This window comes from Ovis aries, chromosome 3, assembly GCF_016772045.2.
Source record: "Ovis aries strain OAR_USU_Benz2616 breed Rambouillet chromosome 3, ARS-UI_Ramb_v3.0, whole genome shotgun sequence".
Taxonomy (NCBI): domain Eukaryota; kingdom Metazoa; phylum Chordata; class Mammalia; order Artiodactyla; family Bovidae; genus Ovis; species Ovis aries.
In genome coordinates, this window is record NC_056056.1 from 96,816,249 (window position 1) to 96,833,502 (window position 17,254).

Here is a 17,254-nt window from a genome sequence, read left to right on the forward strand (position 1 = left end):
TCTAGTGTCTGGATTTCTTGCTTCAGCTGTTTCTTTTGAGTTTTTAGCACTAACTCAGGAGCCCTGCTCTGAAAGCCCTCTTAGTTTTGGAAAATGGGTGAGTGGGCGGTGAGATTGGGAAGGGGATTAAAGAAAAGAGTGAGTGAGCAGGTACATGAGGGAGCAAGAGGGAACTTGAGATGGGAAAGGAAATTTGTTAGGGATGCTGGGGTTTCACTATTATGCCCCCACTCTCTTTATTAAAGTGTGTACTAAGAAAGCATCCAAAGTAGTGGGATTAAAACTTAGAGATTGTGTTAGGAGGAGAGAGTTTCTAGGGATAAAAATAATGTTGGAATAAAGAATGGAGAACAAAAGGAAACTGGACATAAAAAGAAGAGGAAAGAGACAAAGCACGCATGCACAGAATGCAGAGGACTTGGGTTAGAATCTGTCGGTGTGGAAACCTCTGAAGCTAGTGGAATAGATGCTGCTAACACGCCGGCAGAGAATGGCAGGCTCAGGGCAGCAACCACAGTGGGGCTCATGTCATTGCTGTTGTTGATGCAGTAGGTCACATTTCTAATTAGCAGCTTTTTTTCCTTTCTGCGCTGCTTGAGAAAGAACCAAAGGTCACAATCACTTTATGTTGAATCCCAGGTGGTGCTAGTGGTAAAGAACCCATCTGCCAGTGCAGGAGATGTAAGAGACATGGGTTAGATCCCTGGGTTGGGAAGATCTCCTGTAGGAGGACATGGCAACCCTCTCCAATATTCTTGCTTGGAGAATCCCATGGACAGAAGAGCCTGGTGGGCTACAGTCCATAGGCTCTCAAAGAGTCGCGCATGAATGAAGCAACTTAGCACGCAAAGCAACTTAGCACGCACGTACATGGCCTCATTCCTCTTCCTCCCTGTTTTCCTAACTAGATACAGACAACTGAGGGCATTTCAGAGCATTGCCTATGGGATTCAGGAAAGCAGTTTCTGAGGTCAGAGTCTCCCTTCACTTTTTAATTTATTTTTGTCCGTGCGGGGTCTTTGCTGCTTCTTGGGCTGCTCTCTAGCTGAGGTGCGCAGGCTTCTCATTGTGGTGGCTTCTCTTGTTGCAGCATGTGGGATCTTCCCAGACCAGGGATCAAACCTATGTCTCTTGCATTCTCAGGTGGATTCTTTTCTGTGGAGCCAGCAGGGAAGCCCCTTCCCTTCACCTTTGAAGATGGAGAAGAACATTCTTGATGTGTCTCCACCTTGCCTGCCTCTGTTTGAGGACTTGCCTGAAACCCTTCTTGGGTTTCAGATCTGGGAAGATCCATTTACTCATGAAAAGGATCTGATGCAGCTATGCAGGGAGAATTACCAAAGCCAGAATGGCTCTTAAGTCACCTTCATGGTATATGAGACCACGTGCCTACACAGGACTAAATTAAGATGTCTTTGAATTTCTGCAAGAATGTCCATACTCCACGGCTGATATTATTTCTTGACCTATAACTAAGGTTAGTATTTTCTTCAGCTAACAAATATTCATCTCTTCAATGAAGTGTAAGCCCAGCCCTTAATCCTGAAGTGGGTGCTTTTACTGTCACAAACATCTTTAAAGATTTTCTACAACTTTAACTCATCTGGGTGCCTGAAGTGAATTATGGTTTTGTTCCAAAGTTGTTTCAAGCTTCCTTGCAGCCATTCTGGTTCTCCCAGGGCTCATTTACCTCTCACTGTGTTCTAAAGGCCTCGGGGCTCTTGCCCCCTCTCTTGTAAACAGTTTATTTTCTCTCTTTCTCTGGAGAGAAGAGGGAGAATGATTTCTTCTGAGATGATTCAGGTTTTGCACCCTTTATTACACACACACACACACACACACACACACACAAAATGTTTTACACATGATTTGTGGGGAACTTGAAGGGAATTTGTGAATTCCTTGAAGCTTATCCAGGCACCTCAATTTAAGTCATCTTAGTTTTAACATAAACATCCTTATTATTTATTTGTTTCTGATACTCACCATGTTGCATAGCTATCTAGATTCTTTCTCAAAATTCACTCTTTTAAAGCCCTACAGTCTCATTGCATGTCTTCCACCAGCTGCTCATCACTCATTTGAGAGGGCATGCCTGAGGGATGAGGCAGTACAGCGTGGCCCCTTCTTCCTGGGCTCTCTTCCAGGTTTCCAGGGCTCACAGAGATTAACCACTGACGTTTCTAATATTGCCAAGGGCTTCCTGACATGTTTTCAAACACAGGGGGCCGGACCAAAGCTCTGGTGGTGGCTGTGGGAGTGACAGCACAGATTTCCCCTCAGGAGAGAGCTGGCCGTGGGAGTGTAGTCAGCTGCCTGCCTCTGGCTGCAGTACCTTCAGGACCCACCATAGTGTTTAAGCCCAGACCACTCTCTCCCCAGATAGCTCCCAGTCAGTGAAAGTCTGTTGGGTGTACGAGGCCTGGCCATTTCTGCTAGTGTGGGGCACTCTTTGCATGCAAGCTGGTGAGCCAGCTGAGACTTTCCCTGGGCTGTACCTCACATGGAAGCTCCTCCTGCTCAATCTCCCCCCACCTTTTTCACAGGCATCAGATTTCCACAGAGTCTCAAGGCCTCCCCAACCTGCCCTCCTCACCCCTTGTCTTTCCCAAGTGTTCCCTCAACGAGTCTCTTGCACTTCTAACTCAGTCCTGGTGTCTGCTTCTGGGAGGACCTGAACTGACACAGTTCTACTCATAGGCGACTCTGCTGGTCACTTCACACAATCCCATACTACCTTCCCAGACTCCCACCCAGAAATTGTTCTCACATCTTGCCAACCCATTTTGTCGCAAAGGTAGGAGTTTGCTGGGCATTGGGCTCCATTCTTTTGTCTGTGCAATTTGTTAGGGTTCATAGGACCACCCCATTCAGTATCTTATAAGGTGCTTAGTTTTCCTAGAGATGAGACAGAGGCAAGAATTAGTCAAAAACATACTTTATTTCTGTATGGAGATTTTTCCAGGATCCCAGGTTGGAAAGTATAGAAACCTTAAGAACTACCTGTCTTTGCTTACATGATTCTTCTTGAAAGCCGGGTCAATAAGTTTAGCTCCCAAGCCCCCTTTTCCCAGGGTTCCACCCAGTCTTTCCGAGAAAAAGGAAATTCCACTACGTCTTAGCGCTTTAGTGGGAGGTGAGGAAGATAAGAACTCTTGTCCTTTAGTTCTTCCCATTTAGTCTTCCTCCCCATCTCTCAGTTGCTATGGTCCTACTGTGTGTCTATGATATACATCAATTTCTGTCTGTGAAAGAACAAGGAGAAATTGGCACAGTATAAATAGCTCACTGACAGCAACCGGATCCCACATTTTGGAAGTAACATAACAAAGATGGCCCAATGATGCTTTCTATTTTATCACTACTGAACAGAATATCAAGGAAAAACACTTAGGAGATAAACACAGGGTGACGCATTTCTATAAGAATGAGACCCACGCACAGCACAAATCATGGTGTTTCTCACACATGGGAGAAGGCAGCACTTTCATCAGTTAAATGGGTGTTGGAGGGTGGGTCAGTGGAAGGCCTGATGGCTCTCTCTCAGAGGAAACGTTCTGCCACATTTGACACTGCCCGCTCCAACCATGCGCAGTGATGATGCTGTCCAACCACATCCCTTCGGTTCCTCTAGCCTGGCTGATGCTCTCTTTGGAATTATCTCAAAGAACTTCCATTGCAAAAGGCTATCTTAAGGTCTTTGACTTTGACCCCATTACGCATGTTGAGTGTGTGTCTTTAGAATCCTGTGGAGACTCTGCTTCTCAACTGCCTCCATGCCTGCTGGGCAGCCTAGACCAACTAAGACTGGTGAGTTAGCAATGGCCTGTCTGATAGGCTTTCTCAAGAACAGAAGAAGCTGTGTGTCCCCAGCCCTCTGCTCTGTCAGGGCCAAGTCCAGACCAAGTGTTCAATAGTCCTTGTTAAATTCAACTCTAACCTCTTCCATGGAGAGAAAGTCCCCCTACTCCTTAACATTTTCTTCTTGGGTACTTCTCACAATCATGCCAGTTCTTTACATCCCTCTGATGTGAATAATCCATACATGGCCTGATTCTTTGTTAGAAGTATGACTAAAATGTTTTGGGCACTGACTTTTGTTGCCTCTAAATTAAGTATTCCATCCATGTGTTTACACTGAGCTGGTTTCCTTGGTTTAATCCTTCTTGTTCTGCTTTGGCGAACGTGGCTGTCAGGTCCTTCTGGCTTCTACTATTGCTTTACAGCTTCTTCCCTGCCTGCCAATCCCCTGGCAGGGTGAGGGCCAGCACAGCTGGTAAAGGCTGTAAACCTGACGTGCACCACTGTTCTCCTTCAACACAGTGGACGCAGGACTTGTAAATGCATCCTTCAAACCATGAGGAAGGCATTTATGTAGTTACATGTTGTCTCTGCTTTCAGCCACATCTGGACAAAGCACAGATCTGGAGACAGACAGAAATTGCATGCTCACCTGCTGTAACCCCAAAACTCTGTTAGGACATGAAGTGCTCTTAGTTCACAACTCTTTGTTGACCGACTCTTCTTCTTTAGGGTTTATTGATCATTCTCCCTCTTTTAGGCAGGAGGCCAGCAAAGCCAGTGGCAGGAAAGGGAGATTCAGAGTCTAAAGAGCAGATGTAAGGTGGCCTCTTCCCCCAAATGTTGCAGGGCACAGCCTCCTCAGTCATTGAGCATCTGAGCACATGCCTAATGCTAGTATAAAGAAAAATCTGCAGGAGTGTCCCTGCCCTAAGATAACCAAAAGGCCAGAGCAGGGAGCCCACGTGTTTGTCTTTCCGAGTGGCATTTTCTAACTATGAGACCTAGCCTGCTAAGGCCTGATAGAGAGATGCAAGTTTTGACACAAAGTCCTCTGCTCTGTCAAAGGCAAAAATCTTTCAGGAGAAGGAAAGTACTCACAGTTCTAGGACAAATCAGAGAATGTCATATGTGGATATTGATACATGGTCTTAGCAGTTGCTACATCTCTAAGAGCTGGGCATTAAGTCATTAGACTTACTGCTCCTATTATTCAGTTGTTGGTTAAACAAACAAAAAACACATACAATCATTGAATCGATGAATGTTAAAATTTGAAGGGACACCTAGATGATGTCATTCAGCCTCTTAGTTTTACAATAAGGAAAGAGAAGATCAGATTAAGTGTTGCACACTTCTCCTGAGTCTTGGTTCATAATGGACATTAACTAGTATCAGTGGACATATTCCATTTGCATTGGTGGCTCAGGATAGTCAATGGGGACATAATACAGATGAATTTGAAACTCTCAATCCCATGACACATTGATTTACTGAGATGCCAAAAGGGGCTTCAGAAGTATACCTTATTTTCATTGGTGCTTAGAAGAGAAGGTTAAATCTTTCATTCAGATTTTAGCTGGTTTCTCCTTTCATTTACATTATCAAGCAGAGGCTGATGCAGTGTGAGCCAGCAGCTAAAGGAAAATAAGCAAGACTGAGAACACCTTTATTGAAGTAAGACAGGGTCTTACTTCAGATCAGTTTGATTTGTTTCTGCACTGCAGGAATCACCCTGAAATGAGCACATGCAATTGAAATTAATTCTGGAATCTTGGAATGGATTGTAGAGAAAATCAAGTTTAATCTTCTCATTGTACAGGCTCAGAGAAGTCAATGATTTTTTTGGGTCACGCAGTGTGTGTGTGACAAAGATATAGAAGAATGTAGGTTTTTAACTCCAGAATGGAATGTTTTCCTCAAATTATTCTCAGCCTTTCACAAGCCCCAAGGGTGTTTCTTATGGATTTTATACCGAAGATTTATCCATGCATGAAATGAAGCAAGACAAAGATAGAGTTGGCTGTGCCTGCTGAAAGCCCAGTGGTCTAGGAGAGCATGTTGGAGTAGAAGCTGAAGCTCTCCATCGTGGTCTTAGAGTCGCTGTGAGAGGGGTCGTTGGAGATCTGGTCCAGGGATGAGGGCACGGCCTTGGGGCCTTCCTCCAGGTCTTCGTCATGAGCCCCCACCACTGTGGAGACAGTGGTCTCCAGGCGGCTGACTTTATAGATGCTGCCTTGGGTCTGGAGGTACCTAGTGGATTTCATTTCAAACCCTTCATGGTCGCCAGTACTGATGAAAGGGCAGCACCGAAAGGCATGCTTGAAGCCCAGACGGAACCTGGAAGGAGAGTGAATGGACAAGTAACGCTTGAGTATGGCCTGCTCTCAGGGGTGTTCCCACCATTGCAGAAGCTGTTTAACATGAGGGTATACCCAAATGAGACTCTGTCTTCTTATTTTTTTAAATTAATTGATAACTGGAGATGCTAAGGGCAAAAGATTCAAAGGTCAGTCATCAAGGTCAACTCCAGGATTAGAACCCAAGTTCACGTGAAATGCAAGTCTGTACTGAGGGTGGCAGTTGAAATATGCTGCCTCTACCGGCTCTGGTTCAGTTCAGCATCAGTAAAAACATTCACCAAGTGTTCATTATATGTACAATACAGTGTCAAGACCCAGTCCTTTCCCCTAAGTAGCCCACTGACTTTCTACCAGTCGTGTCCCTTCAATGTACCTCAGTTTCCCTGTGTTTTAAGCAGAGAGAATCAGCTTTTACTTAAAAGATGTGCTGAGAGATTTAACCTAGAAATGTTTAGGCAGGTTGTGAGGCTCTTAGAAGAAAGAGACATCTGTGAGTTAAACAAAGACTATTTGGAAAAGTCCCAGGGAATATCTGTCTTCAAAGCCATAGCCCCTGAGTGTCTCATTCATGGAAGGCTCCTTGTAGGCTGATGCCTGTTGGCCACAAATGTGACTAATCTTTTATCCCTCCCCCTCCTTCTCCTGTCTCCCTTCTTCACACAGAGGCTGAGGGGGTGCTCCAGATGACTGAACTGCCATCACAGCTTCCCAGCTCCCTTTTGCAGACTCTGCACACTGTGGTGGATTCCTTATTGCTAATCACCATTCCTGAGGGTTCTTTCTTTTCTTATTTGTCTGAAGTTGGCTTCCACTTCAGGGGAGGCTCTCCTAGGCCCTGCGGCCAAACAAAGGCAGAATGGGGCCTTTGAGGCTCTGACTTCTTTTTGCTTACCCTGTCCTGCTAGAAGTGCTGGAAGAAACTGGACAAAGCTACCTAAAAAAATTTTTTTAAGATTTTTTTTTGATGTGGACAATTTTTAAAGTCTACTGAATTTGTTACAATATTGATTTTGTTTTGTGTTTTGGTTTTCCGGCTGCGGGGTATGTAGGAGATGAGCTCCCCGACCTGGAATTGAACCCACCCCACCCCCGCTGCATTGGAAAGTGAGGTCTTAACCACTGGACTGCCAGGGAAGTCCCTGCCCAGATGGGATGGGCAGAGGAAAATGAGAGACCAGAGAAGGGAAAAAAATGCCATGTGGTGGATAACATTCGCGTGGCATCAATCTCTCTCTCTCTTGTTGTCTCTCACTGTCTGACTCATTCATTCTCTGACCCTTTCTCTCTCTGATTCTCTGCCTCTTTCTGCATGCACAACTCTCTGTGCATGAGATCCTTAGAGCAGACTGAACAAAATCATGAACTTGATCCAGCTGGCAGCCTGATTTATGTGTATTAATCACAGAGAGTTTTTATCTGCCCTGTGCCCGACCCTCCAATACTAACTTAGTAACCAGTGTTTAAAAGTCTGAAGATTTCAAATATGGGTGTGTGTTTCTGGCTCCTCTTGGAAAGGAAAAAAGGTCTACTCATGGCTCCTGTTCCTGCATGGTGACAAGACCATTTGTCTTTGTAGTCCCCAAGCAGCCGACCTAATTGAGCAGAGCCGGCTGTGAGAGAGGAGTGAGTGGTGCAGACTATAGAAAACTAATTATCCCATGGTTCAGTCAGCAGGGATTCAACAGAGCGATTATTAGGTTCTTGTCCTCGAGAGAGTATGGGGGATGAGGGTCTTACCTGTCATTGAGACAGCAGTAGATGATGGGGTTGTACATGGTAGAGCTCATGGCCAGCCACATGATGGCCAGGTAAACCTGCTGAATAAACTTCTCCAGGTAGAGATCAGGGTTGATGTAAGGCAGGAGGAAGAAGATGTGGAAGGGCAACCAGCAGATGGCAAAGGTGCATACAACAACGATCATCATCTTAACCACCTGGCAAGAGAGTGAGACAGGAAAGACTAGCAGCACATCTTCCCTTTATAATGGTTATTTGCTCTCTTATCCTGCCCATTTACTGTACACAGTGTGATATGTGATATAAAGTAACTATTGATATAATAACACCTTTCAAGGTGGAGGAAGGACCATTTATATGTGGTACCAAAGGACTTTGGTTATATCAGTGATTCCCAGAGAGTGGCCCCAGGACCAGGAACATAAATATCACCTGAGAAGTTGTCAGAAATGCAGATTCTTAGACTGCATTCCAATCTAACTGAATCAGAAACTTTGAATGTGGGACTCAGAATTCAGTGTTTGAGAAGCCTTTCTGATTATTCTCATGTGCATTCATGTTTGAGAATATCATATCATACTTCTGGGCAATGGCTGGAGAAGCCAAGGGAGACCAGATTAATGAGCAAAGATTAATGAGCAAAGGCTGTTCAAGAGGAAAAGATCCAGGAATGGGGAGAAAGCAGCAGAAGGAAAAGGGCCATGAGTCAGAGTAGGCTGCTAGACTTGAAGACTCTGGGGGAGGGAAAAGAATGGGTAGGATCTGGATAGCTGCAGCAAGGGATGTCAGATGTTTAAAGGGAATATTCATAAAATGGCTTTATGAATATAACCCATTCCTTTTTATTCCTAAGACATCTTGAGAGAAAGAATGACCTAGAAGATGTGTGGCCAATATAGTAGAATAGGAAGGCAGTGAGTTCATCTCCTCGCATGGGCATACCAGAATTACAACTAGTTACAAAGCAACTATATATGGGAAAAGCTGAAGACTAGCAGAAAAGATTTTCTACAACTAAAGATATAAAGAAGGAATCACAATGAGATGGGTGGGAGGAATAGAGATGCAATGTAATAAAGATCCATATCCTTGGGAAGGTAAACCACAAATGGAAGGGTAATCACAATTACATAGTCCTTCCCAGAGGAACAAAAGGCCTGAGCTCCATGCTGGGTTCCTAGTGAGTCCTGAACTGGGAAGACAACACCCAAGACTCTCTGTCTTTGAAAGCCACCAGGGCTTATACACAGGAGTGCGAGAAGATTGTAGGAAACAGAGATTCTGTTCCTAAGAGAGCCCGAGTCAGACCTACCTGCTGAAGAGTCTCCTGGAGAGGCAGGAGGCAACTGGGACCACCTCCAGGGATGAAAGTACTGGTGGCAGCCATTTTATGGAGTTCATTCTACCTTGAGGACATTGGTTTTGGCAAATGTCATTTTGGAGTTCTCCTTTTAGCCTATTAGATCTGGGAGCTTATCCACACACCAGTGGGCTGGTATCAGCCCCAGAGCCCTCATTGACCCATAGCCACAGGCCCTAGAACCTACCCCTGTGCACTAGTGGCCAACAGTCAGCACACAAGGCAGGTCTGGCAGTGAACTGGGCTGGGAGCCTCACCTACAAGCATGCTCACAGTAGTCAGATCCACCACAACAGAAGGGCACACACAGCACACATAGGGGGCACCCTTAGAGCATATAGCTCTGCTGACCAGACAGGAGTGTGCTGCTGGGTCCCACTGCACAGCTCCAACATAAAGCCACTTCTCCAAGGTCAGAACTTGTAATCAACTCACCTGATACATAGAAATAAGCACCAAGAAATCAACATTCAAAAAAAGATCATAGCATCTGGTCCCATCACTTCATGGCAAATAGATGGGGAAACAGTGGAAACAGTGTCAGACTTTATTTTTTGGGGGGGCTCCAAAATCACTGCAGATGGTGACTGCAGCCATGAAATTAAAAGGCACTTACTCCTTGGCAGGAAAGTTATGACCAACCTAGACGGCATATTAAAAAACAGACATTACTTTGCCAACAAAGGTCCATCTAGTCAAGGCTATGGTTTTTCCAGTAGTCATGTATGGATGTGAGAGTTGGACTGTGAAGAAGGCTGAGTGCTGAAGAATTGATGCTTTTGAGCTGTGGTGTTCGAGAAGACTCTTGAGAGTCGCTTGGACTGCTACGAGATCAAGCCAATCAATCCTAAAGGAATTCAATATTCATTGGAAGGACTGATGCTGAAACTGAAACTCTAAGACTTTAGCCACCTGATGTGAAGAGCTGACTCATTTGAAAAGATCCTGATATTGGGAGAGATTGAAGGCAAGAGGAGAAGGGGACAACAGAGAGTGAGATGGTTGGATGGCATCACTGACTCAATGGACATGAGTTTGGGTAAACTCCAGGAGTTGGTGATGGACAGGGAGGCCTGGCGTGCTGTAGTCCACGGGGTCACAAAGAGTCGGACATGACTGAGCAACTAAACCGAACTGAACTGAACTGAAGGAATTCCATACTGTTCTCCATAGTGGCTGTACCAATTTATATTCAAAACAACAGTGTAGGAGGGTTCCTTTCTCTCCACACTCTCTCCAGCATTTATTGTTTGTGGATTTTTTTTGATGATAGCCATTCTTGCTGGTGTAAAGTGATATGTCATTGTAGTTTTGATTTACATTTCTCTAATACTTAGCAATGTTGAACATCTTTTCATATGTCTCCTGGCCATCTATGTGTCTTGTTTGGAGAAATGGAGAAATGTCTATTCTTCTGTCCATTTTTTGATTGGGTTGCTTGTTTTGATGCTGTTAAGCATTATGAGTTTGTAAATTTTGGAGACTAATCCCTTGTCGGTCACATCACTGGCAAATACTTTCTCCTAATTTGTGGTTTGTCTTTTTTTTTTGGCTTATTGTTTCCTTTGCTGTGCAAAAGCGTTTGAATTTAAGTTAGTCCCATTTGTTTATTTTTGTTTTTATTTCCATTATTTTGGGAGATGGATTGAAAAAGATATTACTGTGATTTATATCAGAGAGTGTTCTGCCTGTGTTTTCCTCTAGGAGTTTTATATAGTGCCCAGTCTAACATTTAGGTCTTCCTGTGTGTGTGTGTGTGATATTTTTTAAATTTATTTTTTAATTGAAGGATAATTGCTTTACAGAATTGTTGCTTTCTGCCAAATAGCAACATGAATCAGCCATAGTTATCCATATATCCCTTCTCTCTTGAACCTCCCTCCCGTCTCTCTCCCCATTCAATCCCTCTAGGTTGTTACACAGCCCCTGTCTGAGTTCCCTGAGTCATCCAGCAAATTCCCATTGGCTATCTATTTTACATATGTTAGCATATGTATTTCCATGCTACTCTCTCCATGCATCTCACTCTCTCCTTCCACGCACCCCTACACTGTGTCCATAAGTCTGTTCTCTATGTCTGTCTCTCCACTGCTGCCCTGCATATAAATTCATCAATACCATCCTTTTAGATTCCATATATATGTGTTAGTGTGCAATATTTATCTTTCTCTTTCTGACTTACTTCCCTGTGTATAAGTAGGATCTAGTTTCATCTACCTATTAGAACTGACTTAAATGAGTTTTTTTATGGCTGAGTAATATCCCATTATATATATATATATATGTATATGTATATATATATAAAGAAGTTGTGGTACAACTTAATATGACTCCTTTATCCATTCATCTGTTGATGGGCATCTAGGTTGCTTCCATGTTCTAGCTATTGTAAATAGTGCTGCAATGAGCATTGGGGTTCATGTACCTTTTTTGGTTTTGGTTTCCTCAGGGTATATGCCTAGGAGTGGGATTGCTGAGTCATAGGTTTCATTTCTAGTTTTTTAAAGGAATCTCCATACTGTTTTCTATAGTGGCTGTATCAGTCTACAGTGCAAGAGGGTTCCTTTCTTTCTACACCCTCTCCAGCATTTATTGTTTGTAGACTTTTTGATGATGGCCATTCTGACTGGAGTGAGGTGATATCTCATTGTAGTTTTGATATGCTGTTCCCTAATAATGTGTGATGTTGAGCATCTTTTCATGTGTTTGTTAGCCATTTGTATGTCTTCTTTGGAGAAATTTCTGTTTAGGTCTTTTCCCCTTGTTTTGATAGGGTTGTTTGTTTTTCTGGTACTGACTTGTATGAGCTGCTTGTATATTTTGGAGAATAACCCATTGTCAGCTGTTTCATTTGCTATTATTTTCTCCCATTCTGAGGGTTGCCTTTTCACCTTGTTTATAGTTTCCTTTGCTGTGCGAAAGCTTTTAACCCTAATTAGGTTCCACTTGTTTATTTTCACTTTTGTTTCCATTACCTTAGGAAATGGGTTATAAAGGATTTTGCTTTGATTTATGTCATTGAGTGTTCTGCTATGTTTTGCCTATGAGTGTTCTGCCTATGTTTTCCTCTAAGAGTTTTATAGTTTCTGGTCTTACATTTAGGTCTTTAATCCATTTTGAGTTTATCTTTGTGTATGGTGTTAGGAAGTGTTCTAATTTCATTCTTTTACATATAGCTATCCAGTTTTCACAGCACCACTTATTGAAGAGGTTATCTTTGCCCCATTGTATATTCTTGCCTCCTTTGTCAAAAATAAGGTACCCACAGGTGCATGGATTTATCTCGGGGCTCTCTATCTTATTCCTTTGGTCTATATTTCTATTTTTGTGCCAGTACCATAGTGTCTTGAGGACTGTAGCTCTGTAGTATAATCTGAAGTCAGGAAAGTTGATTCCTCCAGCTCCATTCTTTCTCAAGACTGCTTTGGCTATTTGGGCTCTTTGGTGTTTCCATATAGATTGCTTAATTATTTGTTCTAGTTCTGTGAAAAATACCCTTGGTAGTTTCATAGGGAGTGCATTAAATATATTCAGATCTTTATGTAGTGTTCTTTCTTATCTCTTGTAATATTCTTTATTTTAATGTCTATTTTGTCTTATATGATGGTTGCTACTCCAGCTTTCTTTCGATTTCCATTTGCAAGGAATATATTTTTCCATCCTCTCACTTTCAGGCTACATGTATCTTTAGGTCTGAAGTGGGTTGCTTGTAGACAACATATATATGGATCTCTTTTTTGTATCCATTCATCCAGTCTGTGTCTTTTGGCTGGAACAGTTAATCAATTGACATTTAAAGTAATTATTGATATATATGTTCCTATTGCCATTTTCTTAATTGTTTGGGGTTTGTTTTTGTAACTGCAGATGGTGACTGCAACCATGAAATTGAAAGACACTTGGTCTTTGGAAGAAAAGCTATGACAAACCTAGACAGCATATTAAAAAGCAGAGATGTTACTTTGCCATCAGGTCCGTAAAGTCAAAGCTATGACTTTTTCAGTAGTCATGTATGGATGTGAGAGTTGGACCATAAAGAAGGCTGAGCGCTGAAAAATAGATGCTTTTAACTGTGGTGTTGGAGAAGACTCTTGAGAGTCCCTTGGACTGCAAGGAGATCAAACCAATCAATCTTAAAGGAGATCAATCTTGAATATTCATTGGAAGGACTGATGCTAAAGCTGAAACTGCAATACTTTGGCCGCCTGATGTGACTAGCCGACTCATTGGAAAAGACCCTGATGCTGGGAAGAATTGAAGGCAGAAGGAGAAGGGGACAACAGAGAGTGAGATGGTTGGATGGCATCACTGACTCAATGGACACAACTTTCAGCAAGTTCTGGGAAATGATGAAGGACAGGGAAGCCTGGTATGCTGCAGTCCATGGGATTACAGAGTTGGACATGGCTCAGCAACTGAACAACAAATTGCCATTTTCTTAATTGCTTGAGGTTTGTTTTTGTAGATCTTTTTCTTCTCTTGTATTTCCTGACTGTATAAGTCCCTTTAACATTTGTTGTAAAGCTGATTTGGTGGTAGTAAATTCTCTTAACTTTTGCTTGTCTGTAAACCTTTTGATTTCTCCATCAATTTTGAATGAGATCTTTGCTTAGAGTAATTTTGGTTGTAGATTTTTCACTTTCAGTATTTTAAATATATCGTGACATTCCCTTCTGGCCTTCAGAGTTTCTTCTGAAAGATTAACTGTGAAATATATGGAGTTTCCTTTGTATGTTACTTGTTGCTTTTCCCTTGCTGCTTTTAATATTCTTTGTCTCTAATCTTTGTTAGATTGATTAGTATATGTCTTGGCATGTTTCTCTTTGGGTTTATCCTGTATGGGACTCTGCTTCTTGGACTTGATTGGCTATTTCCTTTCCCATGCTGGGGAAAATTTCAACTCTAATCTCTTCAAAATTTTTCTCATACTCTTTCTTTTCTCTCCTTTTTCTTTGAATGTTGGTGCATTTAATATTGTCCCAGAGGTCTCTGAGACTATCCTTAGTTCTTTTCATTCTTTTTCCTGTATTCTGCTCTTCAGCAGTGATTTTACACTTTATTCTATCTTCCAGTTCACTTATCCATTCTTCTACCTCAGATATTCTGCTATTGATTCCTTCTAGAGTATTTTTAATTCCAGTAATTGTGTTGTTTGTCTCCGTATGTTTATTCTTTATTTCTTCTATATCTTTGTTAATTGATTCTTGCATCCTCTACATTCTATTTTTGAGGTTTTGGATCATCTTTTCTATCATTATTCTGAATTCTTTTCTGGTAGTTTGCCTATTTCCTCTTCATTTATTTGGACTTGTGTGTTTCTAGGTTGTTCCTTCATTTGTGCAGTATTTCTCTGCCTTTTCGTGTTTTTTTTTTTTTTTTTTTAACTTATTGTGTTTGAGATCTCCTTTTCCCAGGCTTTGAGGCTGAATTCTTGCTTCCTTTGGTTCCTACCCTTGTAAAGTTGGTCCAGGGGTTTGTGTAAATTTCATGTAGAGTGTGACTTGTGCTTGCATTCTTTTGGAAGGGGGTGAGGTTTTTTTTTTTTTAATCATTCTGATGGGCAGGGCTGAGTGAGGTGGTAATTCTGTCTGCTGAAGATTGGGTTTGTATTTTTGTTTGTTTGTTGTTTGGATGAGACATCTTGCGCAGGGTGCTACAAGCAGTTGGGTGATGCTGGTATACAAGTGGTTGCTTTTGTGGTATTTCTCACTATTTGATACTCCCTAGGGTTAGGAGTTCTCTGGTAGTCTAGTGTCTTGGAGTCAGTGCTCCCACTCCAAAGGCTCAGGTTTGGAGATTCTCCAGGGAACAGAGATTCCAGAGGTGGTTTGGTATGACATTAAATGGGATTAAAATGAATATACAAAAATGAGAAACAAAAGATGCACCCCAGACCAATAGCAATGACAAATTAAGTAAATAATAACTAAAATAATACAATATACACACATACATATACACCCATAAACAAATCCAAAACAATAAAAAAAATACAATAGATAGACCCGTTGAACAAAGGAAACCAAAAATTATATCCACCAGTTAAGAAGAAAGCTAACTAAAGCACAAACTGGAAAACAAAACTAAAACAAGGTGCCAGCTGGGGAATAAAACAATGAAAACAAGACAAACTAACCATATGGTGAGAAAAAGAAAGAAAAGAACAAAAGAATAGAAGTGTAAAGTTAAATAGAGGTAGATAAAGAACACACACCAGTTTGTTGCATTTCTATATACTGCTAATGAACTATCAGAGGAGAAATTAAGAAAAGAATCCCATTTACAATTGCATCAAAAAGACTTAAATATTTAAGGATAAACTGAACCAAGGATCTGGAAGAATTATACATGGAAAACTATAAAACACTGATAAAAATACATTGAAGAAGACACAAACAAAAATCAATATAGACCAATATATAGCATGCTTACAGATTTGAAGAATTAATATTGTTAAAATGACCATACTATTCAAGGCAACAAACAGACTCAATGTAATTTATCAAAATAGCAAAGACAATCTCACAGAACTAGAACCAGTAATTCTAAAATTTGTATGGCCACACAGAAGACTCCAAATAGACATAACAATCTTGAGAAAGAAGAACAAAGCTAAGGGCATTATGCTCCTAATTTCAAAAAGCTATGCTAAAATCTATAGTAATCAAAACAGTATGGTACTGGCCCAAAGCAGACACAGAACTCAATAGAGCAGAATAGAGATCCCAGAAATAAACCCACACTCATATGGTCAATTAATCTATGACAACAGAGGCAAGAATCTACAAGGGGGAAAAGAAAGCCTCTTCAACAAAATATCTTGGGAAAGTTGACTGCTACATACAAAATGATCAAACTGGATCACATTGTCACATAATGATTGGACATAAAATCAAAGTGGATGGAATAAATAAATTCAAAGTGGACAAAAAACTAAAATGAAAGACCCCAAACCATAAAACTTCTAGAAGAAACCATAAGCACCACCCTTTTTGACACTGGGCTTAGCTGGTTTTTTATTTGTCTCCTCAGGCAAGGGAAACAAAAGCAAAAATAAGCAAGTGGGACTACATCAAAATGAAAAGCTTTTGCACAGTGAGGGAAACCACAAACAAAGCAAAAAGGCAGCCTACTGAGTTGAAGAAGATATTTGCAAACAATATATCTGTTAGGAGATTAATATCCAAAATATGCCAAGAATTCATATAAGTCAACATCAAGAAAACCATACAACTACATTAAAAAATAAGCAGGGACTTGTATAGATTTTTTTTTTTTCCCAAGAAGATATACAGGTGGCCAAATGGCACATGTAAAGATTCCCAACATCACTAACCAATAGGGAACTGCAAACCAAACCACAATGAGATATCACTCACATGTACTGTAAGACTATATCACAAAGACAGCAACTAAGTGCTGGCGAGGAGAAACTGTTAGTGGAAATGGAAGCTGGTGCAGCCGTGCTGGAAAACAGTATGAAGATTCCTCAACGAATTGAAAATAGAACACCATAGGATCCCGCAACTCCACTCCTGGGTATTTATCCAAAGGAAACAGACACTTTGAAAAGACTCATGCACCCTGATGTTTATAGCAACATTACAATGGTGAAGATATGAAAGCAACCTAAGTGTCCCCTGATAGAGGAATGGGTATAAAAATGCATATACATACAATAGAATATTACCCAATCGTTAAAAATAAAAACTTGTCATTTGGGACAACATGGATATATCCAGAGGGTATTATTCCAACAGTAAATCAAATACCATATGACTTCACTTATATGTGAACTCTAAAAGCAAAACAAAGAAACAAACAAAACAAAAGCAGGTTCACAGATGTAGTGAATAACAGTGGTTGCCAGAAAGAAGGGGGATGGACAGGGGGTTGAAATGGGTGAAGGGGAGCCAGGGGTACAGACCTCAAGTAAGTCATGGGGACATAATAAGCTACATAAGGAATATGGCCCATAGTATTTTAATAGCTT

The 17,254-nt window shown here is 41.5% G+C and overlaps 1 protein-coding gene across 1 annotated transcript in view; it reads right to left on the reverse strand.

Moving 5' to 3' along the window:
• Window positions 1-2,922: 2,922 nt before the first annotated feature.
• Window positions 2,923-17,254, reverse strand: part of TACR1 (tachykinin receptor 1) — a 181,599-nt gene continuing 167,267 nt past the window's right edge. Inside the window, exons 4-5 of the mRNA XM_004006114.6 lie at window positions 7,902-8,098; window positions 2,923-6,141 (exon numbers count right to left, since the gene is read on the reverse strand). Of these exons, the coding sequence (XP_004006163.1) occupies window positions 5,850-6,141; window positions 7,902-8,098 (489 nt within the window). The 3' untranslated portion in view covers window positions 2,923-5,849. The remainder of the gene's footprint in view (window positions 6,142-7,901; window positions 8,099-17,254) is intronic.